This window comes from Lissotriton vulgaris, chromosome 8 (assembly GCF_964263255.1).
Source record: "Lissotriton vulgaris chromosome 8, aLisVul1.2, whole genome shotgun sequence".
NCBI lineage: Eukaryota > Metazoa > Chordata > Amphibia > Caudata > Salamandridae > Lissotriton > Lissotriton vulgaris.
The window spans coordinates 1,566,224,732-1,566,245,166 of NC_141696.1; the positions used below are offsets into that span (position 1 = coordinate 1,566,224,732).

The 20,435-nt window shown below is 55.2% G+C and overlaps 1 protein-coding gene across 1 annotated transcript in view; it reads right to left on the reverse strand.

Moving 5' to 3' along the window:
- Positions 1-20,435, reverse strand: part of SPAG17 (sperm associated antigen 17) — a 1,900,597-nt gene that overhangs the window by 1,626,912 nt on the left and 253,250 nt on the right. The window contains exon 3 of the mRNA XM_086935838.1: positions 4,438-4,497. Within this exon, the coding sequence (XP_086791964.1) occupies positions 4,438-4,497 (60 nt within the window). The remainder of the gene's footprint in view (positions 1-4,437; positions 4,498-20,435) is intronic.

Consider the following 20,435-nt stretch of genomic DNA (forward strand, 5'->3'; position numbering starts at 1 on the left):
GTGTTTCCCCCGAGCCGAGCAGAGAAGCATTCCTGAAGACGACATCAGCCTTCCCTGTGCCTTGGCCCCAGAGGCTCCTCTCATCGCCTGCTTGCTGCTCTGCTCCGCAGCTCAGCCCCCACCTCTGGAAAAGGCCCAGGGTTTCCCCGAGGCCCTATCTGGTCTCCATTCTAGGCCTACCGCGAGATGCGTGAGAGTTGGTAGGGGCCGAGTCAGTTTCACCCTTGAAGGGCCGGGACCGGCACAGGAGTGCTCACTCCCGATGCGTGAGAGTTGGTAGGGGCTGAGTCAGTTTCACAGTGGAGAGCAGGAGAGGCGCTGCAAGCCACGCTGAAGGCCCGGGGTGGGTCCAGAACCCATCGAACTGAGGGAGAGGTTTCATTTTGTGAGAAAGTAAGCCGCATTTAACAAAGAAACCTTTGCCCCTGGAACTGTAAACTGTTGGTGGGACATTTCAAGAAGAAATCCACATTAGAGCTGCAAAGAAGTAAATTTACAAGGGAACCCTGTGGAAAACCTTTTGAACTGAAACTAAGAATCTTTGCCTATTTACAACCTGTGGTGCACCAGAAACTTCCACAACAAGATCACGGACATACACAGCAGTTTCAACAACCAACCAACGCACACCATGACCGACCAACCCCCCCCCCCCCCCACCACCACCCTCCACGCCTGGACCCCGATCAGCACCGAAGACACCATCCGCACGATGAACTCCATCCACTCCGGATCACCGACCGACCCCTGCCCTCACCACGTCTTCAACAGGGCCGACGCTGTCATCGCACCCCACCTGCGAGACATCATCAACACCTCCTTCGAAACCGCCATCTTCCCTGAGAGCTGGAAACACGCCGAACTCAGCGCCCTACTCAAGAAACCAACAGCGGACCCCACCGACCTCAAGAATTACCGCCCCATCTCGCTTCTCCCGTTTCCAGCCAAAGTCATCGAGAAGACCGTCAACAAGCAGATGGCCGCCTTCCTCGAGACGAACGGATCCCTCGACTCCTCACAGTCCGGCTTCCGAGCCAAACACAGCACCGAGACCGCCCTCATCGCCGCCACCGATGACATCCGAGCCCTGATGGACAATGGAGAAACAGCGGCCCTCATCCTCCTAGACCTCTCCGCGGCATTCGACACGGTCTGCCACCGCACCCTAGTACGGCGCCTCAGCAACATCAGAATCCAGGACAAGGCGCTGGAATGGATCATCTCCTTCCTCGACGGAAGAACACAGAGAGTCCGCCTACCACCGTACAAGTCAGAGGCCTCCGAAGTCATCTGCGGCGTCCCTCAAGGATCATCCCTGAGCCCCACCCTCTTCAACGTCTACATGAGCCCCCTCGCGGCCATCGTACGCAAACACCACCTCAGCATAATCTCCTACGCCGACGACACCCAGCTGATCCTCTCCCTGACCAACGACCCCGCCGCCGCCAGAGCCAACCTGCACGAAGGGATGAAAGAGGTAGCCGAGTGGATGACGACCAGCCGCCTGAAACTGAACTCGGACAAGACGGAGGTCCTCATCCTGGGCTCCTCTCCCTCCGCCTGGGACGACTCCTGGTGGCCTCCCGCCCTGGGCACCGCACCCAAACCGACAGACCATGCACGAAACCTGGGCTTCATCCTGGACTCCTCCCTCTCCATGACCAGGCAAGTCAACAACGTCTCCTCGGCGTGCTTCAACATCCTACGCATGCTACGAAAGATCTTCTGGTGGATCCCCACCGAGACCAGGAAGACCGTCACCCAGGCACTCGTCACCAGCCGACTGGACTACGGCAACGCCCTCTACGCCGGTACCACCGCCAAGCTCCAGAAGAGACTCCAGCGGATCCAAAACGCCTCAGCCAGACTCATCCTCGACATCCCACGATCCAGCCACATCTCCGGACATCTGAGAGACCTTCACTGGCTCCCCGTCAACAAGAGAATCACCTTCCGCCTCCTCACCCACGCACACAAAGCCCTACACGACCTACCTCAACAGCCGAGTCAAATTCTACGCTCCCAAACGCCACCTCCGATCAGCCAACCACGCCCTCGCCGCCGTCCCCCGCATCCGAAGAGCGACTACAGGAGGAAGGTCCTTCTCCTACCTGGCCGCCAAGACCTGGAACTCCCTCCCGTCCGACCTGCGCCTGACCCAAGACCACCTCTCCTTCAGGAAGAAGCTGAAGACCTGGCTGTTCGAGCAGTAGCGGCAACCCCCCCTCAGCGCCTTGAGACCCTACGGGTATGTAGCGCGCTTTATAAGTGTCACTGATTGATTGATTAATTGAAACGTTATTTGGTCTTGTGATAAGTCTGACCTAAGAGATATATATATTTTACATAAAGAAGCGTATTTTTATATACTCACAGCCTGGTGTCCATTTGTGGGGGATTGGTATATTTTACTGTGTGTGTGATTACAAATGCTTAACTAAACAACGCCTGGAGAATAGCCTTGTCTGCTCACGCCACGCACCTAGAGGGTGAGTAAGGGTCATTCTAAAGGGGTCATCCTTCGCCCTGACTTGGAGGAGAGGGTCCCTGCTTGTCACAAGTGCATACTTGCGCCAACCAGAGACCCCCAATTCTAACAGCCACCATACCTCATGGAGAATAGAAACAGTAAAGACAACAGTGAAGAGAATGAAATGCAGAGAGTAGACTGCTACCATACCCCATGGAGAATAGAAACAGTAAAGACAACAGTGAAGAGAATGAAATGCAGAGAGTAGACTGCTACCATACCTCATGGAGAATAGAAACAGTAAAGACAACAGTGAAGATAAACAGTGAAGAGGAAGAAGTGCAGAGAGGAGACTGCCACCATACCTCATAGAGAATAGAAACAGTAAAGACAACAGTGAAGAGAAAGAAAGGCAGCGAAGAGACTGCCACCATACCTCATAGAGAATAGAAACAGTAAAGACAACAGTGAAGAGAAAGAAAGGCAGCGAAGAGACTGCCACCATACCTCATAGAGAATAGAAACAGTAAAGACAACAGTGAACACATGAAAGTGAAGAGGAAGAAGTGCAGAGAAGAGACTGCCACCATACCTCATAGAGAATAGAAACAGTAAAGACAACAGTGAACACGTGAACAGTGAAGAGAAAGAAAGGCAGAGAAGAGACTGCCACCATACCTCATAGAGAATAGAAACAGTAAAGACAACAGTGAACACATGAACAGTGAAGAGAAAGAAAGGCAGAGAAGAGACTGTCACTATACCTCATAGAGAATAGAAACAGTAAAGACAACAGTGAACACATGAAAGTGAAGAGGAAGAAGTGCAGAGAAGAGACTGCCACCATACCTCATAGAGAATAGAAACAGTAAAGACAACAGTGAACACATGAACAGTGAAGAGAAAGAAAGGCAGCGAAGAGACTGCCACCATACCTCATAGAGAATAGAAACAGTAAAGACAACAGTGAACACATGAAAGTGAAGAGGAAGAAGTGCAGAGAGGAGACTGCCACCATACCTCATAGAGAATAGAAACAGTGAAGACAACAATGAACAGTGTAGAGAAAGAAAGGCAGAGAAGCTACGGCCACCCTACCTCATAGAGAATAGAAACTGTAAAGACGACAGTGAACACATGAACAGTGAAGAGCAAGAAAGGCAGACAAGCTACGACCACTATACCTCATAGAGAATAGAAACAGTAAAGACAACAGTGAAGAGAATGAAGTGCAGAGAGTAGACTGCCACCATACCTCATAGAGAATAGAAACAGTAAAGACAACAGTGAACACATGAAAGTGAAGAGAATGACGTGCAGAGAGGAGACTGCCACCATACCTCATAGAGAATAGAAACAGTAAAGACAACAGTGAACACATGAAAGTGAAGAGAATGAAGTGCAGAGAGGAGACTGCTACCACACCTCATGGAGAATAGAAACAGTAAAGACAACAGTGAAGATAAACAGTGAAGAGGAAGAAGTGCAGAGAGGAGACTGCCACCATACCTCACAGTGAATAGAAACAGTAAAGACAACAGTGAAGAGATGCACAGTGAAGGGTACTACGTTCAGAGAGCAGACAGCCACCATACCTTATAGTGAATATAAACAGTAAAGCGAAACAGCTTAGGCAAGCACTGAAGAGAAAAAGTGAAACAGAGAGATGCAAAGAAAGGAGACTGACGCCATAGCTTACAGTGAATAGAAAATGTGAAGAGAAACAGTGAAAATGAACACTGAAGAGAAACCGTCAAGTGAAAGAGGTGAGGAGTGGAGATTGCTAAACAATGAAGGTCAACTAACAATGACTATAGACACTCCTGTCGCATCACAAAACGTAGAAGAAACAGTGAAGAGAAATAGTTAAGAGAAACAAACAGTAGTCTGCCACAGTACCCTGTAGCAACTAAAAGTTGACTAGAATCAGTGGTGAGAGATGAGGAAACAAGACGCTGAAGCCTTACCTCATAGTACAGGGGCTCCTCTTTGGTCTTCTTAGTTTTGGGATTCCCCAGCTCATTAATCTGTAAGAAAAGTAAAGAGCAGAGCAGTGAATAAGATATATCTGAGTCAAATCTACCGTTCTTTGTACAGTTTCTTCCTTTGCAAGTGCCTCAAGCATTGCCTACAGGTTGCTAGGCGCTCTAGAAGTGCTGAAGAGAATAGAATAGAATAGAGCAGGATGGACAGTCCATGGAGGCAAGGTTTACCACCATGAGAAATGATCTATAGTGATAGAGACCCTGTTGTCAACATGGGTCTTGTCTCGGTTGTCGACTAATGGCAATGCAGACCAGCTCTCCTCATATGTCTAGCCGTGTACCTCGCAGACCAAGGATGGCGTAGATATCTTATTTCCTCATATATACAAATAAGGAACAATAACACAGATGCATAACTAACGCTTACTTACTTGCAACAATATTCTCCCAGAGTTGGTATTTTCCCAGGGTTCATGTGATATGTCTGGCATGGCTGTCGAACCTCTTCTTGTCCAAGTCAAGTCAAGTCAAGTCAAGAGATTTATATAGCGCGCTACATACCCATTGGGTCTCAAGGCGCTAGGGGAAGGGTGGGGAATTACTTGTCGAATATCCAAGTTTTAAGTTGCTTTCTGAATGCCAGGTGGTTCTGAGTAAGGCGAAGGTGAGTGGGAAGTGAGTTCCATGTTTTAGCTGCCAGGTAGGAGAAGGATCTACCTCCCATGGTGGTTTTGTTGATGCGAGGTACAGTGGCAAGGGCTTGGTTGGAGGATCGCAGCTGACAGGAGGGGGTGTAGAAGGACAATCGTGTGTTGAGGCATTCGGGTCCAAGTTCGTAAAGTGCTTTGTGTGCGTGGGTTAGGAGGCGGAAAGTAATCCTCTTATTTACGGGGAGCCAGTGGAGGTTTTTCAGGTGATCAGAGGTGTGTTCTTTACGCGGGATGTCTAGTATAAGCCTGGCTGAAGCGTTCTGGATGCGTTGGAGTTTTTTCTGGAGTTTTGCGGTGGTACCGGCGTATAGAGTGTTTCCGTAGTCCAGGCGGCTCGTGACCAGTGCATGGGTGACCGTTTTTCTAGTTTCGGTGGGGATCCAGCGAAATGTTTTTTTGAGCATGCGAAGAATGTTGAAGCAAGATGATGAAACGACGTTGACTTGTCTGGTCATCGAGAGTGAGGAGTCCAGGATGACGCCCAGGTTCCGTGCGTGGTCTGTCGGGATGGGTGCTTTTCCAAGGGCTTCTGGCCACCAAGAGTCATCCCAGGCGGAGGGGGAGGTGCCTAAGATGAGGACTTCTGTTTTGTCTGAGTTCAGTTTCAGATGGCTGTGCTTCATCCACTCGGCTACTTCTTTCATTCCTTCGTGTAAGTTGGTTTTGGCGGTGGTAGGGTCTTTGGTGAGTGATAGGATCAGTTGAGTGTCATCCGCGTAGGAGATGATGTTGAGATTGTGTTGGCGAGCGATGGCCGCAAGGGGGCTCATGTATACGTTGAAGAGGGTGGGGCTGAGTGACGATCCTTGTGGCACGCCGCAGATGACTTCAGAGGCCTCTGACTTGAATGGTGGGAGGCGGACTCTCTGTGTTCTTCCGGTGAGGAACGAGGTGATCCATTCCAGTGCTTTTCCTTGGAGTCCTACGTCTCTGAGGCGCTGTAGAAGGGTGCTATGACAGACTGTGTCGAAGGCAGCGGAGAGGTCGAGTAGGATGAGGGCGACTGTGTCTCCATTGTCCAGTAGAGTTCGAATGTCGTCTGTTGCTGCGATGAGGGCGGTTTCAGTGCTGTGTTTGGCTCGGAAGCCAGACTGTGAGGAGTCGAGGGATTTGTTGGTTTCGAGGAAGGCGGCGAGCTGGTTGTTGACAGCTTTCTCAATGACTTTGGCCGGGAATGGAAGAAGCGAGATGGGGCGGTAGTTTTTGAGTTCGGTGGGGTCAGCTGTGGGTTTTTTCAGGAGGGCGCTGAGTTCTGCGTGTTTCCAGCTTTCCGGGAAGGTGGCGGAGTTGAGGGAGCAGTTGATGACATCTCGGAGGTGTGGTGCTATGATGGAGTCTGCTTTGTTGAAGATGTGGTGAGGGCATGGGTCAGTTGGTGATCCTGAGTGGATGGAGTTCATCAGGCGGATGGTGTCCTCAGTGGAGATAGGGTTCCAGTCGTTAAGGATGTTCAAGGGGGGTGAAGGTCCTGCAGAAGGTTGGGTGGGTTGGTCTTCGGGTCGGTTGTCGAAGCTGTTGTGGATGTCTGCGATTTTGTTGTGGAAGAAGGAAGCTAGGGAGTCGCAGAGGGCTTGGGAGGGGGTGATGTCGTTGGAGTTGGCTGATGGGTTGGTAAATTCTTTGACGATGTTGAATAATTCCTTGCTGTTGTGGGCGTTGTTATCTAGACGGTCTTTGAATGCGGCTTTCTTGGCAGACCGGATTAGTTGGTGGTGTATGCGGGTGGCATTTTTGAAGGCGTCCCTGGTGTTGGTGTTTGGGTCTTTTTTCCAGGCCTTCTCGAGGGAGCGGCAGTGTTTCTTCGATTTCTTAAGATCATCGTTGAACCAGGATGCGTTTTTGCTGCCTAGTTTGCTTTGGCGTTTTTTCAACGGTGCTAGGATGTCGGCGCTGTTGGATAGCCATTGGGTGAGGTTAATGGCTGCTTGGTCGGGGTTCGAGGAGTTGGCGGGGGGGTTTAGTAGAAGCGATGAGGAGATCTGGTCGATGGTGATTTTGTTCCAGTTTCTTCGCAGGGTGGGTTGAGGATGGTTGTGGATTGTGGTCTTATTGTAGGTAAAGTGAACGCAGCTGTGATCCGTCCAGTGAAGAGCTGTGGTGTGACTGAATGAGACATGTTTGCTGGAGGTGAAGATAGGGTCGAGCGTGTGACCTGCGATGTGGGTGGGCGTAGAGACAAGTTGTTTGAGTCCGAGGTCGGCGAGATTGTCCAGAAGGGTGGTGGCGCTGCTGTCATTGCTCTTTTCCAGGTGCAAGGCAACAGAAGTGAAGTTAAATCTTCTCCTTGGCAATCTTGATACCTTGATGCCCACCGAAGGAGCCTCATGTGTCAAACGTGGTGCAGCAGGCGGTTCGTGCAAAGCAGGCAACTATCACCACCATCCGCGAGTTCCAGGCTGGAGATTCTGGGGCTTACGGTAAAGCGACCCTTTGTCGTGTGCTATTCGGACGCGTCCAGAAGCTTCACATTGTAGCTGAGCCTGGCCCATCGTGCATAGCCCCACACGAGCAGGACCCTCTCTCCGAGCTTCAGAAATGGACCTTGGGCCTGATTTAGATCTCGCTGGAGGGGTTACTCCATCACAATGGCGACGGATAGCACAACTGCAGAAATATAAAACCCATTATATCCTATGGGATTTATGTTTGGGCTGGCGGGATATCCTTTACTCTTGTGACAGAGTAACCCGTCCGCCCAGATCTAAGTCAGGCCCCTTGTCTGGTGTTTGTTTGTTTCTTTTTTCAGAGTATCATATGGCGCACACTTGACCCAAAGCCATCAGAGTGCTTTACATGAGCACCAGTTGTGCTAGGGACGGACGCATTCATTTTGTTAGGAACGGGGAAATTAAGTGATTTTCCCAGAACCCCAGTATGTTGAGCGTCCCTTGCCAAGACACGTACCCGGTTCCACAACTTTTAAGGGTCAACCGCTCTAGCCATCAGGCTACATCCCCCCTAAGGATTTACTTGGAGAGGTGCATGCGGCCCAACTTAAGGTCACCTAGAGAGTGACCGGATCCACCCAGGAAAGGGAGGGAAGCTTCACATGTCTTCACTGACTCTTGGGGAGGTTCTTGAGGTCCATCTTAAGGTCACCAGAGGGTAACATGATCCTCCCATGAAAGGGAAGGAAGCTTTACATGTCTTCACTGACTCTTGGGGAGGTTCTCACGGTCCAACTTAAGGTCACCTAGAGGGTGACAGGATCCACCCAGGAAAGGGAAGGAAGCTTTAAATGTCTTCACTAACTCTTGGGGAGGTTCTCACGGTCCAACTTAAGGTCACCTAGACGGTGACAGGATCCACCCTGGAAAGGGAAGAAAGCTTTACATGTCTTCACTGACTCTTGGGGAGGTTCTTGCGGTTCTTCTTAAGGTCACCTAGAGGGTGACAGGATCCACCCAGGAAAGGGAAGGAAGCTTTACATGTCTTCACTGACTCTTGGGGAGGTTCTCGCGGTCCATCTTAAGGTCACCAAGAGGGTACCAGGATCCTCCCATGAAAGGGAAGGAAGCTTTACATCTCTTCACGGATCTTGGGGAGGTTCTCACGGTCCAACTTAAGGTCACCTAGAGGGTGACAGGATCCACCCAGGAAAGGGAAGGAAGCTTTAAATGTCTTCACTAACTCTTGGGGAGGTTCTCGCGGTCCATCTTAAGGTCACCAAGAGGGTGCCAGGATCCTCCCATGAAAGGGAAGGAAGCTTTACATGTCTTCACTGACTCTTGGGGAGGTTCTCACGGTCCATCTTAAGGTCACCAAGAGGGTGCCAGGATCCTCCCATGAAAGGGAAGGAAGCTTTACATGTCTTCACGGATCTTGGGGAGGTTCTCACTGTCCAACTTAAGGTCACCTAGAGGGTGACAGGATCCTCCCAGGAAAGGGAAGGAAGCTTTACATGTCTTCACTGACTCTTGGGGAGGTTCTTGCGGTTCTTCTTAAGGTCACCTAGAGGGTGACAGGATCCTCCCATGAAAGGAAAGGAAGCTTTACATGTCTTCACTGACTCTTGGGGAGGTTCTCCCGGTCCTTATTAAGGTCACCTAGAGGGTGACGGGATCCTCCCATGAAACGGAAGGAAGCTTTACATGTCTTCACTGACTCTTGGGGAGGTTCTCGCGGTCCAACTTAAGGTCACTTAGAGGGTGGCAGGATCCTACCATGAAAGGGAAGGAAGCTTTACATGTCTTCACTGACTCTCGGGGAGGTTCTTGCGTCCCAACTTAAGGTCAACTAGAGGGTGACCGGATACTCCAATGAAAGGTAAGGAAGCTTTACATTTGTCTTCACTGACTCTTGGGGAGGTTCTCTAGGTCTTAAGGTCACCTAGAGGGTGACAGGATCCTCCCATGAAAGGGAAGGAAGCTTTACATGTCTTCACTGACTCTTGGGGAGGTTCTCCCGGTCCTTATTAAGGTCACCAAGAGGTTGGCAGAATCCTCCCATGAAAGGGAAGAAAGCTTTACATGTCTTCACGGACTCTTGGGGTCCAACTTAAGGTCACCTAGAGGGTGACAGGATCCTCCTATGAAAGGGAAGGGAGCTTTACATGTCTTCAATGACTCTAGGGGAGGTTCTCGCAGTCCAACTTAAGGTCACCTAGAGGGTGACAGGATCGTCCCATGAAAGGGAAGGAAGCTTTACATTTGTCGTCACTGACCCTTCTGTAGAAGGTCTAGCCCTCAGCCTGTCAGAGTTCCACTTACAGGACCTCAGGCTCAGGGGTCTCTCCCGCAATAGTCCCTGGCGGATGTTTATCCGCATTACTCCAACACTGTGAGATGATTCTCCAGAAGGTAAGCCATGTCCAGATCATCTCTTACAGCCGCCCCACCCACCTCTGCCTGGAGACTGAACCACAACTGCAGTCAGGCTGTGGGGTACAATACAATTTCCCCCACTTAGGGCACCTGGTCTTCCATGGCCTACGCTCCTCTAGGTTTGCTGTAAATGTAAATTGATACTTGTATAGCCCACTACTCACCCGCAAGGGTCTCAAGGCACTTGTACGAATACCGCTGTGGAACCCATCCTGGCTTTCCCTGGGAGGCGTCCACTCCTGGGCACCCCCAAGGTGGAGGCCAGGCATCCTTAGCCTTGTGGCGGCCGTTGTGGAGATTAAGCAAGCTATTGCCCAGAGTTGCAGAGTGGGACTCCATTATTGGAATAGGCACAGAGGCGAGAATTATCAGGCCCCTGGAATTTTGAGCCCAAGACCCGCCGAGGCGGGGCATTGAACCCTGGTCCCGGGCTAGACCTCTGCATCAGGGTCTGCTACTCTAATCATTGAGCCACACTTCTCCACAAGCTGCAAGTCCTACACAGTGGCACTTCCTGGTGTGCCTCCCAGGGGCCGGAGAAAATATGTCCACTTGTTGTGTTCAAATATCCCAAAGCTGATTAAAATAACCCGAAGACGGTTACTGCAAATGTGGGCTTTGTTCCCAAAGTTCCAACATCCACCCGGGTGTATGCCCTGAGGTTTCTAGCCCGGTTCGGACCCCTGGGAAAAATGCTGCCTTTTTGGGGATTTTTCTGTGACACCTGCTGTAGAGCTTAGTCCTCATTCTTTTCAGCCCCATGTGAACACTTCCCCTTCCGGGTTACCCTGCTCACTACTCACATGCCAACTGTTAGCAATCTGGGGTCAGCAGTCTGAGAGCCAGCCAGGTACTGAGGCCACTCTACAGGATAACCCTCCTAACGTTTCAAACCCTTTCTCCCTGGGAGTCTATGTCTAACCGGTTATTCATTGACTCCTGTGTATTCCTGTATTCTTTTGTTACTGTGCATCTTATACCACCCTGTGCTTTCTGTGGTTAATCTCACAGAAATGGAAAACAACTTTGTTCTCAGTGAGGAGCAGCAGCTCAGCAGAGGTGCCTGCCCCTCTTTACTCAACTTCTGCAATCTACACCCATGGACCTATGTCAACAACTGGGCTAACACATGGTCCACAGTGAGATCACCTTCTGAGGGTGGGGAGGTGACAGCAGCCCTCTATTATTATTATTGCGGTCTCAAACCATGGTGGAAATTTGTGCACTGAGTTTTTGTAACCACTAAATTATTTTGCACACCGACCTATGTACGAATAGGTAGTGTATGATCAACATGTTTTGGCCTTAGGACCTGTCGAAGTGTTGTGGCTTTCATCAAGATCGACATACAGCTACTGCAACAAGTGAAATACATGCACCTATGAATGGTGCAAAATACCGACGGTGTAATATACTGAATCATCACAAACAAATTGGCAGTAGGGGAAAAGTGCGCAAAATAGTATATGAATTTATTCAATATTCCAAGCTAGCATATGCTCAAAGGTGAGAATACAACCACTACCAAGAGTTGTAAAAACAGATAGACACACGTCTATCCTAAGGCACAAACACCATTTCCAAACCTGAGCAACGCTAGCATATATAAGTAAGTGTCATTGTCAATAATACTCTTTTCCAAATTGTAAAGTTTAGTTTCTTCTTTTATTGTTCCAATTTCATGATTTCTTCATATTATATCAATTCACAGTTCAATCCAGCCACAGGGTAACCAATTTAAAGATTCTTGCCACAATCCATAGAAAAATCTTCAGCAATTGAAAAGCCAAAAGATCTTGCCAACACGTGTTTCGTCAGGCACATATGCCAACAGACCTCGTCAGGGCTAAAAACAAACATGGGATAACCTTAAGTCATACTTGATACAACCCTTCATTAAGCATGAGAAAATGACATGGCTAGGTTTTAGGGAACTATGAGAAAATAACTTACAAAGAGGTACTGAGAGAAGATCACTTACCAAGTGAAAAAATGCAGATGCTCTCGCACAAGATTAAAAGGAGAAATACAAATTTGGAAAAGAGTGTCATTGATATGGACACTTATATATGCTAGCGTTGCTTAGGTTTGGAAATTGTGTTAATATACTGAATCAGTGGGCCTGTATTTCAGTAGGTTCACAGTTGAAACCCACAGAGGTTAGAGAATTTGCCGCATCTGTCCTGGCCTATTAGGCCAACAGGCCTGTCGCAAGGACATACGATTGTGGACTACACGCTACACTCGAGCTGTTGGATCAGCGTATGTACCTTTGGCTAATAGGCCAGGACAGATGTGGCAAATTCTCTGACCTCTGTGGGTTTCAACAGTGAACCTACTGAACTACAGAACCACTGGTTCTGTATATTACACCGTCGTAATTTGCACACTTCATAGGTGCATGTATTTCACTTGTTGCAGTAGCTGTATGTTGATCCTGATGCAGACCACAACACTTTGACAGGCCCAAAGGCCGAAACATGTTGATCATACACTAACACAGTTGTCTCTAATGACGGCAGTGGCATTATTAGCTATTTGTTTTTAATCCTGGCACAAGGTAGCTGAATAAAGGTTGCCACATAGCTTAACTTGTAGCCAGTTTTAACCACTTTCCCCGTAGCACTCCACTTCTCCCTGAGCACACCACGCTCACATAGGGTTTTAGACTAACTCTCCTTCTAAACATAAAACATCCCTGTGCTCCTCGCAGCAAGGGGGTTGTAGCCCGTGTAGAGACCAGGTTCTTTATGCGAGCAGGAACCCTTTATGATGAAGCATGAACCTCTGGTGTGTGAGGGGAACCGTCCTTAAAAGGGATCCCCCTCTAGCACATGGTTGACAAAGTCCACATGCACCTCAGACTTCTGCCCTGGATCCATAGACTCTTTTTGTGATAGCTCTCTGCTTCCCTCCAGGTGGCTCTCTTCCCTCCTGCTTCTGCCACCTAGTACCCAATCCAGCCACCGGACAAAACCAGGACTTTGTTTCCCAGCAGCCATGGAGGTGGTACCACCTGGTTCAGCACATTTTCATGCCTCCCGGTGGCAATTTAAGACCCCGGCACCTCCTGATTCATGGGTGGTGTGCGGGCAGCGCCTTGGGCAAGGGCAGGCCCGTCCATGCCAGTCAGAGGCTGGGCCACCCCTCTTTTGCCCAAACCCCAACTTAAGGCACCTGTGTCCCTGCTCAGCCTGCTCTCCCTGCGCTGCCTTCCGTCCATGTGCCTGCGCTGCCTGCTGTGCCTGCGCTGTCTGCTGTTCCCGCACTGCCATCCCGTTCCCTGCGAAGCCTGCTGTCCCTGTCCTTGCACTGCCTGCTGTCCCTTCCCCTGTGCTGCCTCTTTCCCTGCGCTGCCTGCTGTCCCTGCGCTGCAGTTCCTTTCCCTGCACTGCCTGCTACCCCTGCATTGCCTACTGTCCCTGCACCGCTTGCTGTCCCTTTTCTGCCTGCTGTCCCTGGGCTGTCTGCTGTCCCTGTGCTGCCTGCTGTCTCTGCACTGCCGTCCTTTTTGATGCCCTGTCTATTCTCCCTGCGCTGCCTGCTGTCCCGGCATTGCCTGCTGTCCCGGTGTTGCCTGCTGTCCCTGTGCTGCCTGCTGTCCCTGCACTGCCTGCTGTCCCTGCGCTGCCTGCTGTCCCTGTGCTGCCTGCTGTCCCTTTCCCTGCGCTGCATGCTGTCCCTGCGCTGCCGTCCCTTTCCCTGCGCTGCCTGCTGTCCCTGCATTGCCTACTGTCCCTGCACGGCTTGCTGTCCCTGCACTGCCTGCCGTCCCTGCGCTAACGTCCCTTCCCCTGCGCTGCCTACTGTCCCGGCGTTGCCTGCTGTCCCTGTGCTGCCTGCTGTCCCTGCACTGCCTGCTGTCCCTGCACTGCCTGCTGTCCCTGCACTGCCTGCTGTCCCTGTGCTGCCTGCTGTCCCTGCTGTCCCTTTCCCTGCGCTGCATGCTGTCCCTGCGCTGCCGTCCCTTTCCCTGCGCTGCCTGCTGTCCCTGCATTGCCTACTGTCCCTGCACGGCTTGCTGTCCCTCGTCTGTCTGCTGTCCCTGCTCTGCTGTCCCTTTCCCTGCGCTGCATGCTGTCCCTGCGCTGCCGTCCCTTTCCCTGTGCTGCCTGCTGTCCCTGCGCCGCCTGCTGTCCCTGCGCCGCCAGCTGTCCCTGCACTGCCTGCTGTCCCTGCACTGCCTGCTGTCCCTGCACTGCCTGCTGTCCCTGCACTGCCTGCTGTCCCTGTGCTGCCTGCTGTCCCTGTGCTGCCTGCTGTCCCTTTCCCTGCGCTGCATGCTGTCCCTGCGCTGCCGTCCCTTTCCCTGCGCTGCCTGCTGTCCCTGCATTGCCTACTGTCCCTGCACGGCTTGCTGTCCCTGCACTGCCTGCTGTCCCTCGTCTGTCTGCTGTCCCTGCTCTGCTGTCCCTTTCCCTGCGCTGCATGCTGTCCCTGCGCTGCCGTCCCTTTCCCTGTGCTGCCTGCTGTCCCTGCGCCGCCTGCTGTCCCTGCATCGCCTGCTGTCCCTGCGCTGCCGGCTGTCCCTGTCCCTGCACTGCCTGCCGTCCCTGCGCTAACGTCCCTTCCCCTGCGCTGCCTACTGTCCCTGCGCTGCCTGCTGTCCCTGCGCTGTTATCCTTTCCCTGCGCTGTCATCCCTTTCCTTGCGTTGCCTGCTGTCCCTGCGCTGTCTGCTGTCCCTGTGCTGCCAGCTGTCCCTGCACTGCCTGCTGTCCCACCCCCTGTGCTGCCTGCTGTCCCTTTCCCTGGGCTGCCTGCTGTCCCTTTCCCTGGGCTGCCTGTTGTCTCTGCGCTGCCTGCTGTCCATGTGCTGCCTGCTGTCCCTGCACTGCTTGCTTTCCCTTTTCTGCCTGCTGTCCCTGCAGTGCCTGCCGTCCCGGTGCGGCAGTCCCTTTCGATGTGCTGTCTGTTCTCCCTGCCCTGCCTGCTGTCCCGGCGTTGCCTGATCTCCCTGTGCTGCCTACTGTCCTTGCATTGTGTGCTGTCCCTGCACTGCCTGCTGTCCCTCTACTGCCTGCTGTCCCTGCGCTGCCTGCTGTCCCTGTGCTGTTATCCTTTCCCTGCACTGTCATCCCTTTCCCTGCGTTGCCTGCTGTTCCTGCGCTGCCTGCTGTCCCTGTGCTGCCTGCTGTCCCTGTGCTGCCTGCTGTCCCTGTGCTGCCGTGCTTTTACCTGCGCTGCCTGCTGTCCCTGTGCTGCCTGCTGTCCCTGTGCTGCCTACTGTCCCTGCACTGCCTGCTGTCCCTGCACTGCCTGCTGTCCCTGCACTGCCTGCTGTGCCTGTGCTGCCCGCTGTCCCTGCTCTGCTGTCCCTTTCCCTGCGCTGCCTGCTGTCCCTGCGCTGCCGTCCCTTTTCCTGTGCTGCCTGCTGTCCCTGCATTGCCTACTGTCCCTGCAATGCCTACTCTCTCTGCACGGCTTGCTGTCCCTGCGCTGCCTGCTGTCCCTGTGCTGCCTGCTGTCCCTTTCCCTGCGCTGCATGCTGTCCCTGTGCTGCCTGCTGTCCGTGCGCTGTCATCCCTTTCTCTGCGCTGCCTGCTGTCCCTGCGCTGCCTGCTGTCCCAGCAATGCCTGCTGTCCCTGCGCTGCCTGCTTTCCCTGCGCTGCCGTTCCTTTCCCTGTGCTGCCTGCTGTCCCTGCACTGCCTGCCGTCTCTGCGCTGCTATCCCTTTCCCTGCGCTGCCTGCTGTCCCTGTGCTGCCTGCTGTCCGTGCGCTGTCATCCCTTTCTCCGCGCTGCCTGCTGTCCCTGCACTGCCTGCTGTCCCAGCAATGCCTGCTGTACCTGTGCTGCGTGCGGTCCCTGCACTGCCTCCTGTCCCTTGTCTGTCTGCTGTCCCTGTGCTGCCTGCTGTCCCTGCGCTGCCTGCTGTCCCTGTGCTGCCTGCTGTCTCTGCGCTGCCGGCTGTCCCTGTCCCTGCACTGCCTGCCGTCCCTGCGCTAACGTCCCTTCCCCTGCGCTGCCTACTGTCCCTGCTCTGCCTGCTGTCCCTGCTCTGCCTGCTGTCCCTGTGCTGTTATCCTTTCCCTGAGCTGTCTTCCCTTTCCCTGCGTAGCCTGCTGTCCCTGCGCTACCTGCTTTCCATGTGCTGCCGGCTGTCCCTGCGCTGCCGTCCTTTTACCTGCGCTGCCTGCTGTCCCTGTGCTGCCTGCTGTCCCTGCGCTGCCTGCTGTCCCTGCGCTGTCTGCTGTCCCTGCGCTGCCTGCTGTCCCTGCGCTGTCTGCTGTCCCTGCGCTGCCTGCTGTCCCAGCGCTGCCTGCTGTCCCAGCGCTGCCATCCCTTTTCCTGTGCTGCCTGCTGTCCCTGCATTGCCTACTGTCCCTGCAATGCCTACTCTCTCTGCACGGCTTGCTGTCCCTGCGCTGCCTGCTGTCCCTGTGCTGCCTGCTGTCCCTGCTGTCCCTTTCCCAGCGCTGCATGCTGTCCCTGTGCTGCCTGCTGTCCGTGCGCTGTCATCCCTTTCTCTGCGCTGCCTGCTGTCCCTGCGCTGCCTGCTGTCCCAGCAATGCCTGCTGTCCCTGCGCTGCCTGCTGTCCCTGCGCTGCCGTTCCTTTCCCTGTGCTGCCTGCTGTCCCTGCACTGCCTGCCGTCTCTGTGCTGCTATCCCTTTCCCTGCGCTGCCTGCTGTCCCTGTGCTGCCTGCTGTCCGTGCGCTGTCATCCCTTTCTCTGCGCTGCCTGCTGTCCCTGCGCTGCCTGCTGTCCCAGCAATGCCTGCTGTACCTGTGCTGCGTGCTGCCCCTGCACTGCCCCCTGTCCCTTGTCTGTCTGCTGTCCCTGTGCTGCCTGCTGTCCCTGCGCTGCCTGCTGTCCCTGTGCTGCCTGCTGTCTCTGCGCTGCCGGCTGTCCCTGTCCCTGCACTGCCTGCCGTCCCTGCGCTAACGTCCCTTCCCCTGCGCTGCCTACTGTCCCTGCTCTGCCTGCTGTCCCTGCTCTGCCTGCTGTCCCTGCTCTGCCTGCTGTCCCTGTGCTGTTATCCTTTCCCTGAGCTGTCTTCCCTTTCCCTGCGTTGCCTGCTGTCCCTGCGCTGCCTGCTTTCCATGTGCTGCCGGCTGTCCCTGCGCTGCCGTCCTTTTACCTGCGCTGCCTGCTGTCCCTGTGCTGCCTGCTGTCCCTGCGCTGCCTGCTGTCCCTGCGCTGCCTGCTGTCCCTGCGCTGTCTGCTGTCCCTGCGCTGTCTGCTGTCCCTGCGCTGCCTGCTGTCCCAGCACCGCTGCTGTCCCGCCCCCTGTGCTGCCTGCTGTCTCTTTCCCTGTGCTGCCTGCTGTCCCGCGCTTCCGTTCCTTTCCCTGCACTGCCCGCTGCCCCTGCATTGCCTACTGTCCCTGCACTGCTTGCTGTCCCTTTTCTGCCTGCTGTCCCTGTGCTGCCTGCTGTCCCTGCACTGCCTGCCGTCCTTCCGCTGCCGTCCCTTTCGATGCGCTGTCTGTCCTCCCTGCGCTGCCTGCTGTCCCGGCGTTGCCTGCTGTCCCTGTGCTGCCTGCTGTCTCTGCACTGCCTGCTGTCTCTGCTCTGCCTGCTGTCCCTGCGCTGCCTACTGTCCCTGCACGGCTTGCTGTCCCTGCTCTGCCTGCTGTCCCTGCGCTGCCTGCTGTCCCTGCGCTGCCTGCTGTCCCTGTGCTGCCTGCTGTCCCTGCGCTGTTATCCCTTTCTCTGCGCTGCCGGCTGTCCCTGCGCTGACGTTCCTTTCCCTGTGCTGCCTGCTGTCCCTGCGCTGCTGTCCATTTCCCTGCAATGCCAGCTGCCCCTCGTCTGTCTGCTGTCCCTGCGCTGCCTGCTGTCCCAGCGCTGCCGTCCCTTTTCCTGTGCTGCCTGCTGTCCCTGCATTGCCTACTGTCCCTGCAATGCCTACTCTCTCTGCACGGCTTGCTGTCCCTGCGCTGCCTGCTGTCCCTGTGCTGCCTGCTGTCCCTGCTGTCCCTTTCCCTGTGCTGCCTGCTGTCCCTGCGCTGCCGTCCCTTTCCCTGCGCTGCCTGCTGTCCCTGTGCTGCCTGCTGTCCGTGCGCTGTCATCCCTTTCTCTGCACTGCCTGCTGTCCATGCGCTGCCTGCTGTCCCAGCAATGCCTGCTGTCCCTGCGCTGCCTGCTGTCCCTGCGCTGCCGTTCCTTTCCCTGTGCTGCCTGCTGTCCCTGCACTGCCTGCCGTCTCTGCGCTGCTATCCCTTTACCTGCGCTGCCTGCTGTCCCTGTGCTGCCTGCTGTCCGTGCGCTGTCATCCCTTTCTCTGCGCTGCCTGCTGTCCCTGCGCTGCCTGCTGTCCCAGCAATGCCTGCTGTACCTGTGCTGCGTGCTGTCCCTGCACTGCCTCCTGTCCCTGGTCTGTCTGGTGTCCCTGTGCTGCCTGCTGTCCCTGCGCTGCCTGCTGTCCCTGTGCTGCCTGCTGTCTCTGCGCTGCCGGCTGTCCCTGTCCCTGCACTGCCTGCCGTCCCTGCGCTAACGTCCCTTCCCCTGCGCTGCCTACTGTCCCTGCTCTGCCTGCTGTCCCTGCTCTGCCTGCTGTCCCTGCTCTGCCTGCTGTCCCTGCGCTGTTATCCTTTCCCTGAGCTGTCTTCCCTTTCCCTGCGTTGTCTGCTGTCCCTGCGCTGCCTGCTTTCCATGTGCTGCCGGCTGTCCCTGTGCTGCCGTCCTTTTACCTGCGCTGCCTGCTGTCCCTGTGCTGCCTGCTGTCCCTGCGCTGCCTGCTGTCCCTGCGCTGCCTGCTGTCCCTGCGCTGTCTGCTGTCCCTGCGCTGCCTGCTGTCCCAGCGCTGCCTGCTGTCCCAGCACCGCTGCTGTCCCGCCCCCTGTGCTGCCTGCTGTCTCTTTCCCTGTGCTGCCTGCTGTCCCCGCGCTTCCGTTCCTTTCCCTGCACTGCCTGCTGCCCCTGCATTGCCTACTGTCCCTGCACTGCTTGCTGTCCCTTTTCTGCCTGCTGTCCCTGTGCTGCCTGCTGTCCCTGCACTGCCTGCCGTCCTTCCGCTGCCGTCCCTTTCGATGCGCTGTCTGTCCTCCCTGCGCTGCCTGCTGTCCCGGCGTTGCCTGCTGTCCCTGTGCTGCCTGCTGTCTCTGCACTGCCTGCTGTCCCTGCGCTGCCTGCTGTCCCTGCGCTGCCTGCTGTCCCTGCGCTTCCTGCTGTCCCTGCCTGCTGTCCCTGCACGGCTTGCTGTCCCTGCTCTGCCTGCTGTCCCTGCGCTGCCTGCTGTCCCTGCGCTGCCTGCTGTCCCTGTGCTGCCTGCTTTCCCTGCACTGTCGGCTGTCTCTGTCCCTGCACTGCCTGCCGTCCCTGCGCGGTTATCCCTTTCTCTGCGCTGCCGGCTGTCCCTGCGCTGACGTTCCTTTCCCTGTGCTGTCTGCTGTCCCTGTGCTGCCTGCTGTCCCTGCGCTGCCTGCTTTCCCTGCACTGCCGGCTGTCTCTGTCCCTGCACTGCCTGCCGTCCCTGCGATAACGTCCCTTTCCCTACGCTGCCTACTGTCCCTGCTCTGCCTGCTGTCCCTGCTCTGCCTGCTGTCCCTGCTCTGCCTGCTGTCCCTGTGCTGCATGCTGTCCCTGCGCTGTCATCCCTTTCCCTGCGTTGCCTGCTGTCCCTGCGCTGCCTGCTGTCCATGTGCTGCCTGCTGTCCCTGCGCTGCCATCCTTTTACCTATGCTGCCTGCTGTCCCTGTGCTGCCTGCTGTCCCTGTGCTGCCTGCTGTCCCAGCTCTGCCTGCTTTCCCTGTGCTGCTGTCCCTTTCCCTGCGCTGCCTGCTGTCCCTGTGCTGCCTGCTGTCCCTGTACTGCCTGCTGTCCCTGTACTGCCTGCTGTCTCTGTACTGCCTGCTGTCCCTGTGCTGCCTGCTGTCCCTGTGCTGCCTGCTGTCCCTGTGCTGCCTGTTGTCCCTGCGCTGCTTGCTGTCCCTGCGCTGCCTGCTGTCCCTGCGCTGTCATCCCTTTCCCTGCGCTGCCTGCTGTCCCTGTGCTGCCTGCTGTCCCTGTGCTGCCTGCTTTGCCTGCGAAGCCTGCTGTCCCTGCGAAGCCTGCTGTCCCTGCGCTGCCTGCTATCCCTGCGCTGTCATCCCTTTCCCTGTGCTGCCTGCTGTCCCTGTGCTGCCTGCTGTCCCTGTGCTTGCACTGTCTGCTGTCCCTGTGCTGCCTGCTTTCCTTGTCCCAGCGCTGCCTGCTGTCCCAGCGCTGCCTGCTGTCCTAGCGCTGCCTGCTGTCCCAGTGCTGCCTGTCCCTGTGCTGCCCGCTGTCTGCTATCCCTGTGCTGCCAGCTGTCCCAGCGCTGCCTGCTGTCCCAGCGCTGCCTGCTGTCCCTGTCCTTGCACTGTCTGCTGTCCCTGTACTGCCTGCAGTCCCTGCGCTGTCATACCTTTTGCTGCGCTGCCTTTTGTCCCTGCGCTGCCTGCTGTCCCTCCGCTGTCATCCGTTTCCCTGCGCTTCCTGCTGTCCCACCCTGCCTGCTGTCCCGAGCTACCTGCTGTCCCTG